Source organism: Zootoca vivipara, chromosome 12 (genome assembly GCF_963506605.1).
Source record: "Zootoca vivipara chromosome 12, rZooViv1.1, whole genome shotgun sequence".
Lineage (NCBI taxonomy): Eukaryota > Metazoa > Chordata > Lepidosauria > Squamata > Lacertidae > Zootoca > Zootoca vivipara.
This window is the reverse complement of record NC_083287.1, coordinates 48,782,848-48,808,977: the sequence shown is the minus strand read 5'-3', so window position 1 is coordinate 48,808,977 and position 26,130 is coordinate 48,782,848. Positions and strand designations below refer to the sequence as shown.

The following is a 26,130-nucleotide window of genomic DNA, read 5'->3' as shown; positions in this document are numbered from 1 at the left end:
TACTCTGCACTTTAAAAGGAGAGCTCAGGGTGTGTGTCAAGTTATTCTTTTATCATGTTTTTCAGTCAATTATTATCCCCCAAAGTCGCTCATATCAAGTTTAAAAAATGAGAGTCAGTTTGTAAGCATGATGGGAAGATCTAAGAAGACAAGGTGGGCAAAGGAAGGGTAGTGGAAGGAAAGGGGTGATCAGTTTACAGCCAGATGATGTTACTGAGGTATAAGCAGGCGTTTATATCCAGTTCAGGCCAAGCTGATCTTCCCTTGCTGTTGTTCTCATGTGAACTAGTGGCTGTTGCTCCTTGGCCAAGGATGGGGTCAGAATGTTCTCCCTCTATGCTTCTGTGACCCCAGGGCAACTGTTCGAGAAGAGTGTTCTTTCTGACATGGGAAGGGAAGCAAATTACCTGCAGCAGCTGCTTCTCTGGCTAATGAATGAGACCAGGCTAGTCTTTCTCCGTCATGAAGCTGTTACTAGGAGGCATGGGATGCAACATTCCAGTAGCCCCTGATCCTCTGGTCAGTGACAGAGACCAAAATGTGCTTCCCTTTACTATGAAAGTCCCAGGAAAACAAGTTTATAATATTCAGAAGTAACATAATATGTTATTTTCATAATTACAACTTGGAAGTTAGCCAGTTCTCTTCTATAGTAACACAAAAAATAATAAACCCATCATAGCAGATACTCAGAAATATACCAACCTCCAAAGTTACAGGCAAAAATAAGAAATCTGAACTAAAGGCAAACAAGTCAGAATCTATGTTAAAGATATGCCAAACCAACCTCTTTTCAGTGTACAGTGAAACACATAGATCCCTTGACCCAGCTAAAGGAAGTACATATAGAAGCAGACTTCCATGCTTCTACACCTCATTGGAAAAATACCACATTCACAACCAGGTTCATGAATCCCTTCAGGCATATATAAGGTTTTGTATACATACAATGGAACTTTTAATTTTTCCACCTCACAAACCAACTTTTCTCACAGCATGTGAAGATGCTTCCTAAGATGCCCAAAGTTTTGAAGGTAGTTTGTAAGGCGGGGGGCGGCTACAGAAGCATTACCAAGTTTATCGAGTCCTTTAAATCAGGGCCCAAAGCTTATGTAAATTGTGTTTTGATCCCACACAATTATGTAATGTATAATTATATTGCCTCTTCTTCCTAGATGTCTTCTAGATCCAGTCTTCTGGATTCCATGTAATTACCGGTAAACCTTTTAGTGACATCCTCATCGACCAGTGTTGCTCTCACTTTCTCTTTTCCTTATGAAAAGTCATTAACCCCACCACCAAGTTATTTATACCTGGCTTAGTGTTTTCACATCACCTAGTATCTGGATTATATATGGTCACTGCATGCTTTTTAGTGCAGAAAACACTGTATTTTACTGAGAAATTGCAATCCAAATTACACATATAAAAATCAAATAAAAAGTGGTTGGGTGGATTGCAGAAAAGCCAACAAAGGACACCTCTAAGAAAGCAGAAGTACACAAAAATGTACTGGAACGGTTAAAGAGGAGAGGGGGAAATTCCACTTTTATGGAGAACTTCCATTGTTTTTTCATTATTCATTTAGTATTGTATCAAAATTATATATATTAATATTTTACATGATTGGTTGTAGAAGGTAATACCTTAAAAGAAGTTACAAAACATAAACAAGTCTGATTCATGACTGATTGCTTTAAAAAAATCATTGTAGCTTCAAGGAAACTGATTATTTGAATTCATTCCAATCCTGTTTTAGAATGAAAATTTTGGGATGGAAACAACCTTTATTGCTCTGGCATACTTCAGAGAATGGATGGAGTAGTGCAATCCTATTCGTTTTCCTGGATTTCTCAACTGCTTTCAGTACCATCACCCACTTTCGGAGTTGGAATGGTTGGATGAATATTTATCTTCCGTTCCCTTTTGGCATTTGCTTCCCCCCCCCCCCAAGTCTGTTTCCTTCTACTCTAATATCAATGTGCTGCTAGAGAACAAGGTATTAAGAAAGGGGTAAAGTTTAAGAGCTGCCCTCAGACCACTTTATTGAACTGTAGGTAGCAGATTGAAGAGGTACAAACTAAATGATTTCTAATGTGCACAACGGTCTAAAAGGTTCATAGCAAATCAATTTGTTCCCAGATATGGAGCAAATTAATTTGTCCACCATCCCTCCTGAGGAAGCATAGCACTGCAGTGACTCCAGTTTTTCCATGAAGGGTTGGTCTCAGAAGGCGGTGCTGGGGGATTTCTGCCCCAGAGCCTTTGGCATACGGGGTGCTACTGGGTTCCACCTTGTCCACATAGTTTAATATCTACATGAAACTGCTGGGGAAGTCATCCAGATGTTGGGGCGTCAATGTCATCAGTATGCTGATAAAATACAGCTATTTGTTTTCCACCTATAAATCCCAGGGTTGTTGTGGAATTCTTGAATTTTGGAGGCAATTTGGGGATAGATGAAGGTGAACAAGCTGAAACATAATCCAGATATGCTATGGGTACAGCAAATTTTGAATTGAGTTGCATTTCCGCCAAAGGAACAGTTTCGAGGTTTTGGGGGTTCTTCTGGACTCAGCACTATCTACATAAGTAGAGGTGCTAATGGTAGCCAGCCCTGCCTTTTGTGAATTTAGGCTGTTAGTCTACTGTGGATCTGACTTACCTAAAGAAAGTGGGTCAATGTAGAGTTATGTATGTGTTTGTATCTGGACTAGAATTTTTAAAAAGGTAAAGGTAAAGAACTCCTGGATGATTAAGTCCAGTCAAAGGCAACTATGGGGTTGCAGTGCTCATCTCGCTTCAGGCCAAGGGAGCCGGCATTTGTCCACAGACAGCTTTCCAGGTCATGACTAAACTGCTTCTGGTGCAGTGGAACACTGCGACAGAAACCAGAGTGCACGGAAACGCCATTTACCTTTCAGCCACAGCGATACCTATTTATCTACTTGTGCTGGTGTGCTTTTGAACTGCTAGGTTGGCAGAAGCTGGGACATAGCAACGGGAGCTCACCCTGTTGTGCGGATTCGAACCGCCGACCTTCCAATCAGTAGCCCCAAGAGGCTCAGTGGTTTAGACCACAGCGCCACTCGCTCCCGGACTGGACTAGAATGCAATGTGCTCTACCACAGAGCTGCCTTAGAAAATGACCCAGCAAATTCAGCTAGTATAAAACATGGCCATTTGAGTGTTCTTTGGGGTTAGGTGATATGACTATATCACACCAATTCTGTGCTAGTTTTACTGGCTGCTGGTGCATTTCTGGGCCTTGTTTAAATACCTGGGCATGCTTATTAAAGCCATAAATGGTTTGATGTCTGGTTATTTGAAGGATGTCCTGTGTTTTGAAACTGATATTGTGGGTGCTGCTTTTTTGTCCTGCCTTTAAGGTCAGAAAGATTAATAAGTCTTAGGGACAGAACGAAAGGCGCCCTATAAATATTTTTACAATAATTAAAATTTTGTGCTTTGCTACTGGTTTAGCTCAGTGTGGCCCAGAAATGGGCAACAGGAGCATTGCATTAAAGAAAAAACAAAGCTTTAAAGCCTTATTAATTTTAAAGATTTACATGCTGCCTTTCAGCCGTGCTTCCTGGGTTATTTGCAAAAACAGAAAGAGCATATTAAAAGATAGATAGATGATAGATAGATATTAAATACACTTAAAAGCCTAGGAGAAAGGATAACATCTTCACCTCATCATCTACTAATTCCTTTAGGTTTTTCTCCCTATGGACCATGCTACATGGTCCCTATGCTACATGGACCATATTTCTAGACTCAAGCCTTTCCTAAGCATTGAATACATTTCTAGAGGGAGAGAGGAAATCTACACAACTATTCAACTACACAACCACTCAAGAAATATCTTGTTAAGAATCCAAGATGCAATGCCTACAAAAGAACTAATGCTTAAGCACCTGACATGCTATGCCCAGTAACTCATTGTACTGTTCACAGCTGTCTCATTGTTAGTTTTGCTACACCCATCTCATCACCATCTGCTGCCTTCATTCTAAACTTAGAAGCTTCTTCGGGTAGAATACACCTTGCCATTGTGAGATGCAGATGTTAACATAAGGGGGTTCTATCCTAGTGTAGGGTATCTGATAGACTTGTTTATGGCTTTGGGGTGAATGAGCAAGTAAATTTTTTAATGATAACAAGTTAAACTTTAAGGAGAGGATTGGTGTATATACCAACACTATATATTGTATTCATAAAATAAAGTCTATGTGATTTTACCTCTATAATTTCAAGTGGGGGGATGCAAGCAGCATTTCAACTTATTCTAATAAAAGGGTGCATTTTCATGACTTGATATGGAAATTTCTAATTGTTATTATGTAATAGCAGAATAGTTTATCCCATCATTCTTTAATAGCAAATATTTATACTAATCTTAATAAGGGCTCATGTGTCAGAGTTTTTCTTTCAGTTGATTGGAAATTGTACTCCCATTCGGGTTAAGTTTCAGTAAGAATGGGAAATGCATAAATAATTATTAACAATCACAGCATCATTATTACTAATAATCATGTTGAGATTCTTAGGTTACATACCTAAACACACTTACTATAGAGCAAGGCCAATTGAATCAGTGACATTTCTGGGCAAACATGTATAAGATTTGCAGTTAATAGAAAAATGCATGTTGTCCCCACCCCCGAAACAAAATTAATCCAAATGAGTATACAATTTTTGGTTTATTGAAAGAAGCTATTTAGTTATATGCCTAACTCTTGGTTGGATTGCAGCTATTAACAGTTTCTTTTGATAGAATGTCTTCTGCTGATAAAGGGCAATGCCATGCCAGTTAAAGGCACCACATTTCATTCACAAGACACTTCAACTACTTCTAGACTCTCTGGATAAATTAAAGCAACTGCTTTCATCCTACAAGAGGTCCATTTTTACATTCACTTCACAATATGAGAAATGTGAATAGCTATATTGGTAACAGGCTAAAAAGGTGTTGCATATGCATTCTCAATGACATACCAGCCAACATTCAAAAGGCAGGCTTGCTGAGACCTTAGTTGCACACACATACCGTGTTTCTCCGAAAATAAGACACTGTCTTATATTTATTTTTCCTCAAAAAAAAACACTATGGCTTATTTTCAGGGGATGTCTTATTTTTTTCCTTCCTCCTGCTGCGGCCGACATTGCTGCTGCACCTATCACTATGTCTTATTTTCGGGTATGGCTTATATTCCTTGAATGCTTTAAAATCCTGCTATGGCTTATTTTATGACTACGTCTTAAAATAGGAGAAACAGGGTATGTTCAGCTATTACAATAATGGTTTTGTTTATATTACCACTATGACTGACTACTCTCTATAACAGAATACACAAAGCAATCTTATTGACATGCTAGACATCTGCATTAAGCATAATTCCACTAGAAAAAAGGAAAATGATACTTTATGTAGAAATCTGTTTTGAAAGGGAAATATCCTTACAGTGAGTTTTTCCTGTACCTTCTGGAACTTGAATATGATGCAAATACTGTATGACACAACATTTATAGTAAGAAGATCTAGCTACCATTATTTTTTAAGCACCAAACAACATGCTACCCCACTTAATTATTTTAAATGTTCTTGCCTTCATGTGACCTATGACACTTTGAATTAATAATCATAATTATTGCTTATATTGGTTACTATAAAATATTAGTATAAAGTCTTGTAGGTATTTCAGAAGTACCCAGAACATGCTTGCAAGGATCACTTTTCTAAATTCATTTCAGGACACAGTGGCACCTCAGTTTAAGTACACAATTGGTTCCAGAAGTCTGTACTTAACCTGAAGCGTACTTAACCTGAAGCGAACCTTCCCATTGAAAGTAATGGAAAGTGGATTAATCCGTTCCAGATGGGTAAGCGGAGTACTTAAACTGAAAGTACTCAAACTGAAGCGCACTTAAACCAAGGTATGACTGTAGTAATATTAAAACTTTGGTAATAGAAACATCATTTAAGTGGTTATGTTACTTATTCTGCATTTTTGTCACACAGCCAAAATAAAAAGGTACTGTATAATACTAACATTTCAGCTTTGCTGGTTAGCTTCACTTTGAGAGCTGTCATTCAAAAATATGATGATGTTAAGTCTATGTTGTTGTTTTTTAAATGTTTTATTACAATTGAAACTAAAACTCCTATCCTAATTCTACTGAGAGCATATTACCATAACCATCAATTTATAAATTGCTTTTGATACAATTGTCTCAAGGCAATGTACAACAAAAACGTAAAAAACACACCAAAAAACCTACAAAATAGGCAGTCACAAGCGAAGACCAAATTATCTAACTGGGAAAGCCTGTCTGAACAAAAAAGTATTCAATTGTTTATGGAAAGTGCAGATAGTGGACACCTGCCATATCTCAACAATAATGCAAAACAGGGGCATCCACACTGAAAGCTCTGCTTCTTTACTGCAGAGCAGACTTCTGACATCTTTGTAACTTGCAGGAAAAACTTTCCTGCATACTGCAGAGATCTACTGGGTCTATAAAGGAAAAGGCAGTCTCTCAAATAAGCTAGTCCTGAGTTATACACAGCCTTATATATTAGCACCAACACCTTGAACTTGGCCTAGTAGCAGCCTGGCAGCCTGTGCAAATTCTGTAAGCAGAGTGTTACATGCTAGTGTGATGGTTTGCCCCCACAAGAAACCTAGCCATCATGCTCTGCACCAGCTGCAGCTTCCAGACCAACCCCAAGGTTAGCCCCACACTGACTGCATTGCAGTGTTCTAACCATTAGCTTAGGGACCCAGGTGGCGCTGTGGTTAAACCACTGAGCCTAGGGCTTGCTGATCAGAAGGTCGACGGTTCGAATCCCTGTGACGGGGTGAGCTCCCGTTGCTTGGTCCCAGCTCCTGCCAACCTAGCAGTTCGAAAGCACGTCAAAATGCAAGTAGATAAATAGGAACCGCTACAGCGGGAAGGTAAACGGCGTTTCCATGTGCTGCTCTGGTTTGCCAGAAGCGGCTTTGTCATGCTGGCCACATGACCTGGAAGCTATACGCCGGCTCCCTTGGCCAATAATGCGAGATGAGCGCGCAACCCCAGAGTCGGTCACGACTGGACCTAATGGTCAGGGGTCCCTTTACCTTTAACCATTAGCTTACCAACACATAGGCAACTGTATCACAATTTTTTAGAAACACTGAAGTACTGTACACCAATATCCCATTTGGCATTTGCATCACCTGTGCCTCATGACTGACAACAGCTATGTAAATTGATTTATGGAATATAATTTCCTCCCAAGAAGACGCCTGCTTCTTGGGAGAAAAGCAATGATAAACCTAGACAGCATCTTAAAAAGCAGAGACATCACCTTGCCGACAAAGGTCCGTATAGTTAAAGCTATGGTTTTCCCAGTAGTGATGTATGGAAGTGAGAGCTGGACCATAAAGAAGGCTGATTGCCGAAGAATTGATGCTTTTGAATTATGGTGCTGGAGGAGACTCTTGAGAGTCCCATGGACTGCAAGAAGATCAAACCTATCCATTCTTAAGGAAATCAGCCCTGAGTGCTCCCTGGAAGGACAGATCGTGAAGCTGAGGCTCCAATACTTTGGCCACCTCATGAGAAGAGAAGAATCCTTGGAAAAGACCCTGATGTTGGGAAAGATTGAGGGCACTAGGAGAAGGGGACGACAGAGGACAAGATGGTTGGACAGTGTTCTCGAAGCTACGAACATGAGTTTGACCAAACTGCGGGAGGCAGTGCAAGACAGGAGTGCCTGGCGTGCTATGGTCCATGGGGTCACAAAGAGTCGGACACGACTAAACGACTAAACAACAACAACAATTTCCTCTGTAAAATTTGGATCACAAGCATTTTCTCAAAGCAGGTTGGAAAGCATACTGGAATGGGTAAAGAAACAAAATAGCTTTATAAATTGGCCTAATTAATTGTTCTTAAAAAGAAAGAGGCTGCAAACTAGGCAATAACTTTCTACAAATCAGTAATAAAGCTTTAACTTGGTTCCAAAGATAGTGGATTTTGGTCTGTTGTATGGTCCCTGTTAGAAGCTCTGATGATCACAGATCATTAAAGCAGCTTGCTTCTCCCATGTGGCTTTCACAAGCCATGGGCGGGGATCCGGCAAGCTCCATGTACAAGCATCTACCAATACTTTTCCTTTTTAAACATTTATTTATACTGCCATTTCATAGCTTCTTGAGAAGTTCCTGATTTGTGGAGTAGCTTATCAGGTAGCACATGGGACTGGTTTTGGAATGGGGTTTTCAGAAATCCTCCTACAATATATATATTCCATTTGATTCCCATTCATGATGGAAATCACATCTAAGTAGAGATAACCTAAGCATAATGTACACACTCTCTATTTTTTCATATCTCATGTTAGTCAATAATGGGATGCAGGCAAAGCCTTTGAAGTTGAATCCAGTCAAGACCTGCCAACCATCATTGCCTCAGTCTTGTAACCTGGAGGGATATGCTTACCAGCTACTGATGGGGTTTATCCTCCCATCATCACTATAGCCTAGGGATTCTCTTCAACTACTGCATCTGGAACTGGTAGCAGTGACCAGGAGCTTTTTCCACCAGCCTCTTCTGGAAAGAAGGCTGCTAGGCTTGTTGTCAGATTCAGACTGGTCTGCTGTCATTCCCGAATATCAAGACTAGAGTTCCATAATTTTAAATTTAATTTTAAGTTCATTGTGTAGGGACCATGTCATTTATGTGTTCTGGTGGCTGCAGTTGGTGCATAGCAAGGAAGCCTGTCTATAAAATGAGAGGAACACATTCCATCCGTGTTCCACCATATGAGATGTATTTACCTGTACATACCATTACAGAAACAATCCATGATACTGGGTTTGACCAATATGGCACAAAATAGTTTGGTGCCTACATACTTTAAACTCCATCTCCTTCCCTCAGTGTTGCAGTATGCCACAAACAGAATCCCCATAGTATGTTCTGTGTGAGATGTACAATAAACAAAAGTAAACAAATATATCTAAGGTTGGGGAACAACTGTACAACTTCTCTTTGAAAACTGCCAAACCTCCTTGCTCACAATTTCCCCCAAGGCAATGCAATTCAGACAAATGTATGGTAGCCACAAATAAGCAGGGATTTGTCTTGTTATCCATTTGTTTATGTGTATTTCATACACATTTTAATGTAAAGCAGCACTCCAAAAACAGAAACCTGCCAAAAGAATTCCCCAGTACAGCACCTTCCCATGTTCTCTTCTATACACAGTGTACGCGCAGACAATTTTGCAACCACAGAAAAATATAGAAATCCCTTTTGCATCACAACCTTACTTCCTATTTTATTTTTTATATTTATGGAATTTTATTTACAACATAGGACCCAAGTGGCGCTGTGGTTAAACCACTGAGCCTAGGGCTTGCTGATCAGAAGGTCGGCGGTTCGAATCCCTGTGACGGGGTGAGCTCCCGTTGCTTGGTCCCAGCTCCTGCCAACCTAGCAGTTCGAAAGCACGTCAAAATGCAAGTAGATAAATAGGAACCGCTACAGCGGGAAGGTAAACGGCGTTTCCATGTGCTGCTCTGGTTTGCCAGAAGCGGCTTTGTCATGCTGGCCACATGACCTGGAAGCTATACGCCGGCTCCCTCGGCCAATAATGCGAGATGAGCGCGCAACCCCAGAGTCGGTCACGACTGGACCTAATGGTCAGGGGTCCCTTTACGTTTACCTTTATTTACAACATAACACAAACCCCCCATCCCCAATACACAAATCCACCCTCATTAAACGTGAACATAACATACAACAATACAAACAACCAAATAAAATACTTCCTTTATCCTGTATCTGGCCTCCTTATTTACTTCTTATAAACTGTTCCCTTTATGAATAATTATTAAGATTTTTCTAATTATAACTTAAATAGCTGCAGACATTAATCAAAACAAGTCCAGGTATGTTTTGTGAAATATTCTCTGCATTTCCCCCATGCTTTTTGAAAGTCTTGTCTAGCGTGATGTTGCCTCTGTTAACCTAGTCAGTTCAACCTTACTTCCTGGCCAATAAAAAAACAACAACCTTAAATTTAGTTTTTTAAAAAACATTAAGAACAGATCAAGTACCTATCTGTAGCTGCACACTATTACTTCTGAAAGCCATCTAATGGCAAGGCCTTCATGCTAGTTTTTACACAATACTAAGTATAGCTAATAGGTAATAGAGGTGTCTTCAATAACTGGTGGTACTATGCCTCCTGGATACACCATGGATGAAAAAAAATTGGTGAGTTGTTTCTCCTCACTTCCTTAATTTTTTCTCTCCCAACTGCACATGAAAATATCACATTTCTGAGTTTTGCCTGAAAATTTAAAGGATTGCTTTTATTGAACAATCAAATAAAAAGGAGGAACGAGTTGGTATCAGCATAAAGCAAATGCAATAAAAACAGCAGTGTCAACTTTAGCTATACATTATCCAGCCAAGGCCCAGATGAGTGGGGTTTCCCATATCCCTTTGATTTTTATTTTAAATCAAGTGTCTGAATTGTTGAAAGCCAAGCATAGTGTCTGTTTTGTTTTGAGATGGAAAGTAATATTCTAAAAGTTAGCTACTACCCATAACCCACTTTCTTTTCCATTTAACTGGAGGCAGAAGAACTGTGTGCTTCAAAGACCAGTATAGAATTATAGCATATACATTATCTGAGTCCATATTAATTATTACACAGAGCATAGATGCTTAGTATCAAAGTACTCCCAAACCTCAGTACAAAATTAAGTATGTTAATTTTTGAATGATGCTTTCTATGTAAAAGAAAGCCAAAACTACCTGCATCTCCAATGTCAGATTCAGCAAAGGACAAAATAATGCTCCTTGTTTTCATTAATACTCAAGTACTCAGAGCCATAAAACAAGACACTAATTTAATTTCTTCACATTAACTGACAGGATGCTAACAAACAGAAAGATGGCAGTAGCAAGAGACAAAGCCAAAACACCACAATCTTCCCCCAGCCACTCTCCTGTTGTTGTGCATACATACCCCTGGCTGTGGCTTTTGACAGCTCCTAGGGAGGAGCTTCCCATTACACAATCACCATCCTAAGATTGATAGAAGTGCTGCTTGTATGCAGCGAGAGTGAGAAGAAGAAATTTGTTTTCCAAAGTAATCCTGTTATGGCAAAGCCAGACTTTTAAAAACAGGTTTTAAAAAGCAAAACAAAAGGAAAAACAAATCCCACTATATTGCGCTCTCTCTCTCTCTCTCTCTCTCTCTCTCTCTCTCTCTCTCTCTCTCTCTCTCTCTGTGTGTGTGTGAGAGAGAGAGGGGGGGGCAAGAGAAGCGTTGGTCTAGTAAGCTAGAAGAGAAAAGACCCGGTGAGAGCAACTATTCTCAAAAGAAGAGAGGAAGGACAAAATTAAAAACAGAAAGAGTAGGATAATAAAGAAGAGAGAGAAAAGAAAAAGAGAGCAATTCTAAGCATCAAGCCTGGGGCAGGAGAACAAAAAGAAGTTAAAAGTAAGGAAAATAATGGGAATGGCAGGAGGGTGACAAAACAGGGGGCTGGGGAAGAAAAAGAAAGAAGGAAGTACGGTATGAGAGGAAGGTAAGCCAAGGCCTTTCTCAATATGGCACTGGGGCAGGGAGGAGTGAAAAAAGTATAAACAAAAGGAAAGGCAGAAGCAGGCGAGGAAGGGGAGGGGAGGCAAAGTGCAAAGGGGAGAGGATGGAGGAGGAAAAGAAGCCAGAGGTGGCCCTTCTCGACATGACAACTGGGTCAGGAAAGAGGGGGGGGAAGGAAGCCCCTTCCTGGAGCTGACAGCGCTCCTGCCCTGCCCTGCCTTCCCTTTCTCTCTCTCCCCCTCTCCACCATCCCCACACGCACTGAACTTACTTCTTCCTGACTCTCTGGAAAGGGGAAGCGCCATCTTTGCGAGGCCGGCCCCTAGGTCTTTTGTCTGTGGCGGCCGCCGCCGCCGTGGGGAGAGCTCCCGGCTCGGGGAGTTGTGGCGGCGGCGGCGGTGGAGGGGGCTCTCGCGGCTGCTCGGCCGCCGGCGCCGGGCTCTGCTCCTCCGTTGACATTCTAGTCAGCAGGACGGGAGAGGAGGCACATGGAGGGCGAGGAGGGAGCTTGGGGGACGGGGGTGAGGAGGAGGAGGGCGGCGATCCCGACGCTCCTCCTGCTCCCGCCGCCGCCGCCGTTCCCCTTCGTCGTCGTCGTCGTCTTCTCCTGCTGCTGCTTCTTCTCCGCCTCCGCCTCCTCTCTCCTACCTCCGCCTCGCATTGCTGGCCTCAGCCGCCGCGGACCAGCGCGCAGGTAGCGGCATGGGGAGGGCGAAGGGAGGAGGGCCCGCCTCAGCCCACAAGCAACGAGACCCCTTTCCTCGCGGGGCAGAGGGGAGGGCCGGCGAGGTCGGCGCAGGAGGGGATAAGCGACCCACGACGACGACGACACCAACCGCCACCAACCGCCGGCGCGCGCAGGGCAGGTCGGCTTCTCCCGCCGCCTCAGCTGAGGAGAATCTCTCCCTCACGCGACGACGCCCGCTCTCTCCTCACACAAGGCCCCGGTGAGGGTGGCGGCCGCAGGCAACGACTCCTCTCCTGCTGCTGCTGCCGAGGAGGAGGCAGCCGCCGCCGCCGCTTCATCGGACGTTGGCCCTGTGCCCTTCCCCCGCCCCCGGGGGAAGGGGAGGAGGCGGAGGCCGACGCTGGGCTGGGGGGGGAGGGCAGCTGAGAGGAAGTTTTGACAGCTCCTCCAGCTGCTGTTGAGGGAAGGGAACGTACAACTGGAAAGCGCCCGTGTGGAGGTGGTGGTGGTGGTGTTGTGTGTTCGGTGTCGGGAAGGGAGGTGGGTCGCTCTAGGGTGTGCGCTGGCTTATTACAGGGCGACTCCTCTCCTCCGCCTTCCCTCGCTCCTTTATTTCCTTTTCCTTTCAGGCGGGCCCGCGACGCCGCCAGCCAGGAAGTTTTACTTGAGGAGAGAAAGATAGTTACAGGTAGGTAGCCGTGTTGGTCTGCCGTAGTCGAAACAAAATATTAAAAAAATCCTTCCAGTAGCACCTTAGAGACCAACTAAGTTTGTCATTGGTATGAGCTTTCGGGTGCGTGCACACTTATTCACGTACACAGGAGAGAGAGAGAGAGAGAAGAACCCGAGGCCGGGGGGAGGGGCGAAGGAGACAGTTCTTGAGACGGAGGGAGGGTGTCGCGCGACTGACGGGCGCAACACCCCCCTCCTTGAGGTGACGACGGTGGTCGCCTCGTTACAGCCGCTGAGGCGCGCCAGCAGCCCAGTTAGCAGCAACAGCAGGGACAGCGGCCCTCTCAAAACGCCGTGTTGTTGTTTTCCGCCCTCCCTTTCCCCACAGGCGCAGCCACCACCGCCACCTTCCGAGAAGAGGGAGGGAGGGAAAGGCGGCGGCGACAATCGCTCGGCCTCTCCCCGCCCTCCCCCTCCCCCTGCCCTAGGCAGGGCCCCCCACTGCGCCTGCCCAAGTCGCCCGCCCACTGACCAGCCCTTTCCCTCTCAGCGCAGACTTCTCATTCGACGCGCCGCCGCCGACCTCACGGGCGGCGCTGCTGCTGCTGCTGCTGTTGGCAGCGGTGAATTTGGTGGCGGCTGTGGCGAAAATGTGGAGCGCGGAATCAAGGGACGGGATGAGATGAGAGTCTCTCTCAACTGAAAGGAAGCAGCTAGGAGGACTTGTCCTGGTGTGGCTGCCTCGTATATGTGTTGCAAGCGAATTTTGCGCCTCTATGTGTGCGCGCGCATAGGAGCCAACATCTAGGGGCCGAGATCCCTTCGAGGGGCCCCCAATAAAATATTTGAGGAGCCAGGCCCACCCCAAAGTTGATGGACAGTGCGTGTGCATCTCTCTTGTGTTCGATTATGTGGGGCGGGGCTTATCTGCCCCCCGCATATTTTATTCAAATTGGCTGTGTGTGTGTGTGTGTGTGTGTGTGTGTGTGTGTGTACATACATATATATCTCGCGCTGGACCGGCGAGTGAACTCGGCTCCTAAGGTAGGTCTTGGCTCCTATGGTCCCCCATCTGGATGTGAAAAGGATACCTAACCCCACCTACGACCTCATCCCAATGGGGATAAGAATACTGGGCACGGGCTTGGCTGCGACTTCTCCACCCTCACACGACCACACCCCCTGAGGCTTCCCTGACCGTTCTCACACGCAGTCTACGCGCGACTGACTTTTGGGGTGTGTGGGCGGGCGGGCCTCTTGCCGCGCGCTCGGCAAAATATGCACACGTGGAAGCGCCTGACAACAGCTGCGCTGCTGCGCTTTCCTGCCCAGACCTCTCGCACTCATCCCAGGCGCGAAGTGGGAGGTGCTTCGGCCGTGCAATTGTTCCAGCCCCTGCGAGGTCAGCGGAGGTTGAGCAGGGAATACGGGAATAGCTCTGCAGACGTGTAGGGGAAGGGAGGGAGGCAGGGTGTGCGCGGAGAAAGCGCTGGCCGGCCGTGGGCGTGCCATTTCACCTGGGCACAGAGAAGACACCGTCGATTTGACGGCTGTGTACACACACGCACACAGGTCGGTTGTAGTTGCTCGGTCCAACAACACTACAGACCCGCCCAGGTCAGCTTTCACTGAAGCCTGAAGGGTGGGGAGCCAGCCGCAATTGGCAAGGGGCTGCGCGTGAGGGAAGCGCGGCACCAGCAAGGGAGATCGCCTGGGGAGAGGGATGGTTTCCAGCATCTCTGGTTGCAGCTGCTGCTGCTGCTCGGAGGTGGAGGGGGCTGGCGATGGCGCTAATCCTGCTCCCCACTCCCCCTGGGATAGGGGCCTAGCTGGCTGGCTGGCTACCTGCCCAGATTCTCTGAGGCTCGGCTCGGGGGTTAAGCCTCATTACATGGGATTTAACTTGTCCCAGAGTACAGCCCGAGACTGGCTCGGAGGAGGAGACGCTCGCTCCGTGGTGTCCTCCTGATATCAGGACATGGGGCGACAATGGAGTTGGGTGGAGCCTGAAATGGGCAACAATCTGCCTCGAAGTTGGGGTGCATATCATTCTCACCTGACCTAGCGCCAAGTAAGCTAATTTTACTTTTTTATGGCCTTTTAGAATCTTTCTCCCCTTCTCCTGACACTAGATTTGGGTTTAACTATTGTGTGAGTTACCACATCACAACTGCCGAGTCATGCAACCAGAGCTATGGGCAATAAAAGAATTAACCCTTGAACCTTTTGAATGAGCCATAGGATTTCGGAGGCAGAAAATAACAGTGCTACGGAATTCAACAGGACTTACTCCTGGGTAAATTAAGGCTGCAATCCTAACCCCATTTACTTGGGAATAAGCCCCATTGAAATCAGTAGGAATTCTGTGTAGCCATAATAAAAATTGCAGTTAGATGACTGTGATTGCATAATTTGCATGACCCTGGATGCAGAATTTGGATTTTTTTAAAAACAACAACAACAACACAGTGACCTCATGTTAGCCAACATTTTTAAACAGTTGGTGGTCATTATAAAAGTTTCATTAATCCAAAGTGAATGTAGAGCTTTGTTTAAAAGGGTTGCTATTGGTTTGTGCATAATAATAGTATTTAACATTTGTTTTGAGTGTGCATTATATCAGTATTTTACATGCATTATCTCAGTAAGCTTTACATTAACCTTGAAAGATAGACAGCATTATTTTCCCCATACTGTGCATGGAGCTGCAGAGGCTGAGAGTGTGGCTGCTTTGTGAGTTTATGGCTGGGTATAGCTTTAGCAGCATACAGGGAGCAAGATTAAATGAAAAGAAAAATGGATAGAAATGTAACATCCATGTCCATTTTCCAAAGTATTGTATATCTCGGGAGTGGGGACCCTGTGGCTCTGCACATGTGGACGACATCTCTCATCAGCCCTAAGCAGCATGACCAGTTGGCTGGGATGATGGGAGCTGTAGTCCAGCAACATATGGAAGGCTATCCTTGTCACTGCTGCTTCTAAACTGGTGCATTTTCTTATATATAAAATATAAGAAGTCTATGACAAATCAACAAAGTCCTTTACACAGAGTATGTCATGCTAGCTTTTATGAGGCTTCCACACAATGAAATGTTGCACAATGGCATACACTGTGATTGTGTGATAACAGTAGAGAGATTTCACAGAAGAGCCATGGGGTAACAATTGCACAATCATTTATTGCAGGATACGAGTGTTTATATAATGGACACCCTCTGGAGGCTTGCCTTGGATGTTGGGAGACGACTGAGGTTGCACATTTACTTCAGACTAAACCTCAATAAACCTTGTGGGATTTAACTTTTTAGTAAATTTGTATAGGGTTGAGCTGCATACTTGGGACTATCTCACTTGCTTCCAAATGAACATTGTTAGGATCAGCAAGGGGTATATGTTGCTGTTTAGTCGTGTCCGACTCTTCGTGACCCCATGGACCATAGCACGCCAGGCATTCCTGTCTTCCACTGCATCCCGCAGTTTGGTCAAACTCATGTTGGTAGCTTTGAGAACACTGTCCAACCATCGCAAGGGGTATATTAGTTGGTCTCTAAGGTGCTACTGGAAGGATATTTTTTTATTTTTTGTTTCGACTACGTCAGACCAACACGGCTACCTACCTGTAAGGGGTATATAGTTTGCATTAAAATCTTTTAGGGCCACCAGATACCATCCCTTCCCCAGGCAAGTTCACATAATTTGAACATACGGTATACTTATTGGTTGTGAAATTGCTGGAGTACAATGAAAGCTTTTTTAAAAAGTTGTCTATATAATGTTGAACAACTCTCTTATAGTTTGAATGCACCTCTAGGAGGAATAGCACTTGGGAAAGAATAAAGGACAGACCATCGTAACCAATAAGTGCAACCAAGAGCAGGACCAGTGCTCCAGAGCTGTTGCTTTCCTGTACGGGCGGTACAGTATGGAGTATGATGCAGGCCTGGACCTGCAGTGCTACAGCAGGTTTTGAGTTGCATGAGGTCAAGTCTACTGCAAATTTCTCACCTGATATTGCAGGACTTACGCTCCTCCACCACCACTTTATTCAACCTTTCAGATAAGATTATATAGCTTACTGATAAATATGTATATGTATGGAATATATGGCAAATTCGCATAGGTTTTTTCCCTTGTTCTTATTATGTATTTTGTGTTTTTATTTTGTATTTTTATGCTGTGAAATGCCCCAAGCTCTTCAGATGAAGGGTGAAATACAAATACAATAAATAATAATAAAGATGCTACGGTACCTTTGGAGCACTGTGGCATTTATTTCCAAGTTCCAGTCACAATTTGGATCTTTATGCCCTGTTAGTTACAGTACTTTGCTTCCATGCAATGATTACATATAACAAAGTTAGGGTTATTCCAGGCTGTCACGGTTTGGGGGCAGGATACAATCATATACCAGCAGGTTCAGGTTGCACAATTAAATCTGACGATGTTCTTGCACTACAAAGCCAACACCCCTCTCCCCCAAACCCAGACTTCTCACAATAAGGGAAGTGACAGAAAAATGCACCAGAAAGTGCGGGATAACACTTGTCTGATGAAACATTGCATACCATCCTCGCAAACAAATCAGAACAAAAGCTCAATAAAAAATGACTTGCACTTTCCAGACAAGAGCGCACTTAGGAGGCCAGATTTGTAGATTGCAAACCTAAGCTGGTGCCTCTGGAAGGCCACTGGAAGACAAATGCAGATGGACACTCACTATTATTGGGTGTCTTCTGATGCACTGGTTCAACACCCACCCAAGTCACCAGTTATTGCCATCTGGCTGTGCCCCAGGGAGGGAGATGCTTTAGCCTTAGCATACGGTAGGGAGTCCCTCTCAGCCACAAATGCTGAATGTCCTTGTTCTACTCATTATCCTTCTGACTTAAGATCAGGTGTGTGATGATTACATACCTGGTAGCAGCTTTAATGACAGTGGAGTGAACATGACTATTATAATACTTAGGCAAATGTGCTTTCTGAAGGGGGAGGCAGACTTCTTTGTGGCTTTGTTTTTACCTGTGGTCAGTCATATACAACTGTGGCAGTAAGATGTCAGAGTGGGGTGACGGTGCCTCCAAACCAGCAGCTCATCTCCTACCCCACTACTCAGAGATTAATTTCTGCAAGGCAAATAATAAATAATAATAATTTATTTATACCCTGCCCATCTGGCTGGGTTCCTCCAGCCACTCTGGGCTGCTACCAACAAAACATTAAAACACAGAAATCCATCAAACATTAAAAGCTTCCTAATAATAATAATAAAACAAAACCCCATTAATATTCCCTAGTCAGAGCAGCACATACATACACACCCACCATACATGGCTTCCCCCTCCCCCCCCCGAAAAAAATCCTAGTAAATGTCACTTGTTAAGGGTGCTGGGAAGTGTAGCTCTGCGGGGGAGGACAACACACCACAATTCCCAGGGTTTGGGGGGTGGGTGGGAGATGTACTCTAAATGTATGGTGCACATGCAAGCATCTGTATACTTTTAAAAGGCCCCTCGACTGGCAATGAAAATAAGGCTGCGATCCTTCCAGCATCTCCACCGGGATCAATAGGGCTTCCTTCGAGAGATAACGTGCCTGAGATGGGAGCGTGCAGACACACCTTTTCTAAAAAGGAAAGTATAATGTATATATATAATCGCTTAGCCGGATGGCACCACAAGGCGTTTTTCTGGAGCCTGGGCACGAGGCTTTTCCCTGGGAACGGGGAAAGCACGCAGGGCGTGGGTTGGCTGAGAGTGAAGCCGAGAGAGGAGGAGAGAGCTGTGGCTGGCTGGCAAGCTCGCTGCTTAGCGAGAGGTACCAGGCAGGGGGAGCTGGGCCAGCGACCAACCTGTCAAATCCACTTTAGGACAAAGTAGGTCAAGCCAGCCAGGGGTTCCCCTCCCCCGCGGGGCACTGGGCAGGCCCAGGAGGAGGCAGAGCCCTGACATGCAGCCAGGCGGGGAGCTGGGAGGGGAAGCGTACAGAAAAGAGAGAGAAAGAGAAAGGAGGAAGGTCGGGCTCTGCATCCTTGCTCGCCTCCTCTGGATCTGAAAAAGGCAGCGCTCCCCAAGCAAGGCGCCCTCCTCCCTCCCTTTCCTTGGCCTCCCCTGCAAGCCTCTCCTCCGGCGCCCTCCCCCCTGCTATGTGCATCGCGGAAGGCAAGGCAGCTCCAAAGGGGAGGAGAAGGAGGAGAGGCCTGGTCCCCTCCCGGCTTGCAAACGGGGAGGAGCTGCCAGCCTGCCGCTTTCCCAATTCGCTTAGGCGGGCCCAGCTCGCTGGCTGGCTGGCGGTGCTCAAGGCGTGGTGATTTTCTGCTGCCGCCGAGGCTGTTTTGCAAAAGAGAGCTGTTGTTTCTGCTTGCTGCTGCTGCTGCTGCGTCACGGCTTGCCGAGGCTCCCCCGGGTGGGTTTGTTTGGCCTCGCAAAGTTGGCGTTAGGAGATAAGAGATGTTTTGTTTGTTTTTTAAATGCAAATCAGGGACATGTTGCTACTCTCCCCTCCTGCACTGCTCCGGATCCTGGCTGCTGAAGGGAGCAAGGCTGCTGTTCCTCCCATTGCAATTTTCTGATCCCAGCTGTGGCGGAAAGCAAAATCCCTTCCCTTCTTCACTTCCGCCTCTTTTAGCCCCACCCCACCCCACCCCGCGTACTTTCAGTGCTCCAAGAAGTTCCCTCCCCCGCCTGCGATCCGTTATTCGCAGGGGAAATTGAAGAAAGGCAGAGGCACTATTTTCTGCGGAAGGATACTAACTGCGAGGATGATGCGACTTGCAGGCAGCGAGGCGGGTTACTCCTCTTTTTTTAATATTGTAGCGTGAGTTGGGAAACCTCCCGTGCGATGACTGTGCAACCTCTGTGTACACGTGTGTATATTTATAAGCCCCTTCTGCTATAAGAGAAGGCAAGGGCTGGGGAGGATGTGACGGCGTCCTTTCTGGTCTCTTGCAAATGCACTTTCGGCCCGCGACATCGTATTAGTTGCAAGGAAGCCCCGAAAGAGAAAGGAAATGACCCTGTTGATGGTGTTTGACAGCTGTTTGTCATCTAGTTGGGTGGTTTTTGTGCACTGCTTAAGCAAGAACCCAATCTGCTGCTGAACAGTCCATATATCCTTATAAAATTATTTATAGAAGAGTCCAATTGTATATTTGCACAAACTATCGCTAAGCCACAAATGGTTTTCGTGTGTAAGAGAAAATATATTTTGGCACCGAATACAAATGTGTCAGATATCCCCAGTGAAGAAAATGGGTACAATTTTCCTGAGCATTATTTGAGATTTCTTTTACGCTATATATTAAAGCAACTGTTCCCATGTTTTGTGTGCACAGCACAGAGGGGAAATGTGCTGCAAACAGTAAGTGAATAGTTTGAATGTTATACATACAAATGAGATCTGCAACACAATGTTGCAGCATATCATCACTCAGTAAGAGAAGTGCTCCTGTTCTGGGTTCTAACTAGCTTCCCAGCCAGCCATGTCTTCCTCCAGAATGCCATGCACTGTTAGGGACTAAAGCAGGTTCCGCTTTCCCTAGCAACATTTCTATGTTTTTAATATTCAGTTGGAAGCCGCCCAGAGTGGCTGGGGAAGCCCAGCCAGATGGGCGGGGTTGTTGTTGTTTAGTCGTTTAGTCGTGTCCGACTCTTCGTGACCCCATGGACCATAGCACGCCAGGCACTCCTGTCTTGCACTGCCTCCCGCAGTTTGGTCAAACTCATGTTCGTAGCTTCGAGAACACTGGGGTATAACACTGGGCGGGGTATAAATAATAAATTATTATAAAATTATATATGGCATATTGGGGACCAGGGTCTCTGCTCTTTTGTAATACATATACAGTCATATACATATACATATACAGTCATATCTCTGGATACGAATGCTGCGGGTTGTGTACAACACGGGATACGAATGCAACAAACCTGGAAGTAACGGAACGGGTTACTTCTGGGTTCGGCGGTTCGTGCATGTGCAGAAGTGTTGGATGACGTCATGCGCATAAGCACCGAATCGCAACCAACGCATGTGCAGAAGTGCAGACACGGGGTGCGTACTGCTCATGTTGCGAATGGGGCTTTGGAACGGATCCCATTCACAACCAGAGGTACCACTGTACATTACTACTTCCTCCAGGGTTCACCCACACACACTGTAGTGCAGGAGTCGGCAAATTTTTTTTAGCCGCGGGCTGGTCCACTGTCCCTCAGACCTTGTGGCAGGCTGGAGAAGCAACACCAGGGTGGGGGCAGCTGGAAGAAGAGGCGAGGGGGGCAAGTAGTCCTCCCCACGCCCCAGCCGCTGCGCTTGCCTTCCCAGGGGCTGCCATCACCACCACTGCTTCTCGTGGGTAAGCAGAGCGAGTTCATTCGCTCCGCTCTCTGGCCCACAGGAGCACCAGGGTGGCAGCGGAGGGATGATGAGTGGCTCGAAAGGGCTGGCTCTGGAGAGGGGCTGCTTAAAATGGCACCCAGCCAGCTAAGCCCAGCCCCCTTCCTCCTCTAGGTGGGGGGGGAAGCAGGAGGAGGGAGGAGGTGCCGCTGCAGTGTGGGGGGGGGCGGAATGGAATGGCGCAGGAAAAAAATGGCAGCCTGAACAAACAAAAACCCAACGTCGATCTGCGGGCCGGATCCTGAAGGCAATTGGGTCTGATCCAGCCCCGTAGGCCTCAGTTTGCTGATCCCTGCTGTAGTGTATTTCATGGGGCTTACCTGTCCCCCCCTATTTTATTCAAGTTGGCACCCCTGTATGCAGGCTTGGTTGTATGGATGGAGGCTCCTGTATACTATTATTCATTAAATTTGTTAGTCTGATTTATCTTGCCCAAGGCAACTCAAACCAATGAAACTCAGAAGCTTAAAAGTGGAAAAAATGCTTTCCACCTGAGTTCTTCTGTATTCTTAACTTCTGTATTCCATTCCCTCATTCTCTTACCTTCTCAGCTAGTCTCAGTTTAACAACATATGGGGATGGTATTCAACTAAGTTTTGCTCCGAGCTGACCCATTATAATGGGTGGACCTAACTCAGTCATGTTCTTTTAATTTCAGCGGATTTACTCGATGAGTAAAACTTAGCTGAATGCCACCCTTGCTGCAGAAAGCAACATATGTAAAGAGTTTTCAGTGCTTGTATCTCCTTTATGACTAATACCTTGTTGATTGTGGGATTACAAGAATGGGTGTATGCATAAAGGGAATAACTGTTCGGCCTGAGCAAAGCATGTCTAATTCCCTTCCATAACACGGATTTGTATAAGTCCTCCAAAAATGTCCTGGCAAGGGTCAATGTTACCCTTTGGCTCTATGAGGACAGGGCTCAAGGGAGAATTCTGGGCTTGCTCTTGCTTGTTGAACTTTGCACGGAAGCGTGTTTGAAATCGCTTGCTTGGTTGATTTAATAACATTTATATACCACTTAGTTGTAAATAAAACCTCCAACTGGTCTTATTAAAATCAGCAGAGATGTTTTCAGTCTTATCACTTGTCCAGCTGTAACTGAAGTGGTGGAACCAATAAATAAATAAGATAAGAAAACTAACGAGTTGTATCCAGTGCTACTTTTACCCTGTGTCTATGACAGTCTACAGTTGTGAAACTTGTAAATAAATATCTCTGAAACATGCTGTCACAATTGTTAGGCTGGGCTTCTGAGCCCATAAAGCTGCTCTCTGTGGCTGTGATAAATTACAGAGACTGTTTTCTTGCTCTCTGGTGCAGCAGCCAAGAGAATTCTCTACCTTTATGCTGATAGTTACGATGATGTGGTGCAACTTTCACAGAATCATCCATATCCCGGCTCTTCATGGGCCTCGCTGGGACTTGTTTTCACCACGAAAAATGTCTGAGTGTCCGTGTTTTCAATTGCTTCGCCTCTTCAAGAAGGGGGAAGAATCAGAATTCAATTGCATGAGAGGCTCCTCACAAAGATTAACCAAGGAGGTTTAGGAGGATATTCACTGGTGGTCTCAGTGCAGTGTTCACAATTCCTGAAAGAAATTCATTAAGCTAGGAAAAAGCTGGCACCAGACCAGCCTCCCTGTAATGTCCTCCATAATATGCTACAAGGGACACATTTACAGTCACTTCTGGTCGTCTTTATAGGACTGGTGCAAGATGAAGGGCCAGTTCACAGCCGTAAGACGTGTAATGAAAAGAAGCTGGGAGCTTGCCACAGCCCAAATCATTTTTCAGGCATCTCAAGCACAACACAGCCTTTTGAGCATTGGGTTTTCCCAAGGATGTGCAAATAGACTCATAGCTGTAATCTCTTGAATCGCTGAGATATAATGACCATTTTTGTTCTGGAATCTTCATATTTCATGCTAATCCCCTTATGCACAGCAAGGAAACATTCAGATACTACACTTTTCACTGTGGCACAGTCACTCCAAAAGGATTAAATACTGTCTTTATCATATCCTACTTAACTTCCCTTTACAAGCTTTTGTGCAAAGTTTAGTAAAAGGAAGTGTGTGTGAACTGAAGAAATCCTGGCCAGCTCTAAACAGAGGCAGCCAAACCTACCAAGCCACCTATTTAGGAAGTACCTGCCGATTACAATTTGCATCTGTGAGCTAGATTATAAACTAGGCCCCACTGGGTAGCTGGATCATCTGCACCCTGCTTGTTTAAGGTTGGGTGTTGTTTGTTTTTTTCAAAACACCCAAAGCTTAGGGTTTCCAAATGTTCAAAGGCAAGAACCTGGCAGATAGTGGCTGTGATCTGGAGTTGTGCGCTGGGTGAGTCTGATAAGAGTTCATAACTTGAACTAGGTTAAGGCTGAAAGCAGAACTCAACGCTTTAAGAAGGTACTTTTCTGGAAGAATGAATAAGGCAAGGTGGGAGTGGACAATGGTGAGTGAAGCCCAGGGAAGCCAGCATACCCAGACAGCATACCCAGACCATCCAGATAAAACAACAAAATCAAATAGGTATTCACACAATCCTTAATCAAGCAGTGCCCACAGATGGATAACTTGTGGTCCTTCAGGTGAGATGCTGGACTACTATGAACTCTTAAGAATAGGCCAGGCACACTCTTGATTGTGAATATGCTGTATATTGCCTGCATGTTACAGGTGATGGTGGTGGTATTTGCCAAATTGGAAACATTCTCTCTCCCCCCCCCCAAAAAAAATGCCCAAGCATTTATTAAGGAGTTTCTTACCAGTGATGAGGTTATGAAACAATGATTTTGTGCCTCTTTCCCACCAAGACACTTGCATACCGGTAGTTACAGATGAAGACAAACCCTTTCCCATCTCTACAAATTATTTTGTTACTTTCGTGGCTTGGGTATTTTACCTGTATGCTAATGATGACTGGGATATGGGTAATTAGGTGGAGAGGCTGGGAGGCAGTCATCTTTCTAGCAAGCAAGTTAATTCAATTTAGGCTTGGCTGATTTTGCAGCCTCTGGCAATTTGACTTTAGCCATCTCAGTGTTGTTTTGACAACCTGACGGCACTGCTTCGGTGTAAAGAGACACAGCAAAATCAAGAATCACTGTGCATGGCATTTGTTTGGAGGGTGCTACTGAAAATGTGGTACATTTATAAAATATATACTGTTTGGATTACCATTCTCAAATCCACTGTGTGAGATCAGGGGAGGGAGAGGTGCAGAAAATAGGAAAGTTCCTGTTGGTGGAGATGTCAGAGAATTCCAACAAAAAATGAAAACAGAAGCAGCAAACATCTCTACCCTCTGGCCCATTTATATGCAGAGGAAGGTGATGGAGGGCTAGTGAAGGACCCTGTGTGAGAGGCAGGGAAGGGAAGATCTCCCAGTTTGGAAGGCTGGGAGAAGAAAGGGAAGCTTCCAGATGAGAGCTGGAAGAGTCCACCTCTTTCTGTGTGAGACAAGGGTTAAGATCTACCTTTGAGAGAGGACCATGCATTTTTCTTTTTCTTTTAGGTTAGCTTTGTTTTCTTATTGTATTATCTTATGTAAAACCCCAATAAAATCTTACTTTTAAAAAATGGTGTTTTCTTTGCATTGAAATGAATAGTGTACAACTAATTACATCATTAATTAGGTGAAATTCATAACTTATGTATATTATATTAACATTGAATAACAGACAGTGAGATGAATAATGTAGTACTTGATGGAAACTGAATTGCAGCGGAATGGAAACAGTGCCGATTGTGATTAAGTCAGGATGGAATGGAAATCGCAGCCTTCTTACATCTCTACCATTGGGGAAGCTGTATAATCTCATTAGTAATTCTTGTACATAATATGCCAAGGCAATTGCTGAAATCTTAGGTAGGGACAGGAAACCAAGTCATACCATTGGTCCATCTAGATTAATGCTGTCTACACTGACAAGCAGAAAATGTAGTTTTCTCTGGTGTCAATGCTTATCCACAAAGAGATTGCAGAAACAATGCAGAATTTGGCGGAGGTGGGGACACCATCACCAAAAACATGCTGATTTAAACTGAAGTTAATATATGTACTGTATAGAAAATCATGTGTGTCACCAGAAACCAGACAATAAGCTAACTAGAGAAACTCGTCAAAAATTTTGTGGCGCCTTAAAGAATCATTATAGCATAAGCTTTTGTTGTCGTCTACTTCATCAGATAGATGAAGATTTTTAGAAGACATTTAGGGATGCTTTTAATGTTTAATCAATTATTTTATTTTATTTTTCTGTTGGAAGCTGCCCAGAGTGGCTGGGGAAACCCAGCCAGATGGACGGAGTATAAATAATAAATTGATGGTGATGATGATGATATGTTAAACCAGTGTTTCTCAACCAGTGTGCCTCCAGATGTTTTGGGACTACAACTCCCATCATCCCTAGCTAGCAAGACCAGTGGTCAGGAATGATGGGAGTTGTAGTCCCAAAACATCTGGAGGCACACTGGTTGAGAAACACTGTGTTAAACAAAGTTGTTTTGGGTGCAAAACTGTGACACGCAGCCACATATTCTGTTTTCCTACAGTTTTCTGGTTCTCTTTTATCATAATAATTTATTGGGGTTGAAAAAAGAGCAAACAAATATCTGAACTATAGCAGCCCCTAATGGCATATAAAACTATTTCATCCTTACAAAAAAGTATGTGGCTGCATCTCGAGAGACAGAGGCCAGCCACCTGTTCAACTGGGCCTTGTCCAAAGGCTGAGATAATCTGGAT

At 44.8% G+C, this 26,130-nt stretch overlaps 1 protein-coding gene across 7 annotated transcripts in view; it reads right to left on the bottom strand.

The window, feature by feature from the left end:
• Nucleotides 1-12,662, bottom strand: part of KMT2C (lysine methyltransferase 2C) — a 174,594-nt gene extending 161,932 nt beyond the window's left edge. For all 7 annotated transcript variants that reach the window (XM_035129359.2, XM_035129372.2, XM_060280917.1 and 4 more), the window contains exon 1: nucleotides 11,889-12,662. In XM_035129359.2, the coding sequence (XP_034985250.2) occupies nucleotides 11,889-12,076 (188 nt within the window). In that variant the 5' untranslated portion in view covers nucleotides 12,077-12,662. The remainder of the gene's footprint in view (nucleotides 1-11,888) is intronic.
• Nucleotides 12,663-26,130: the final 13,468 nt, after the last annotated feature.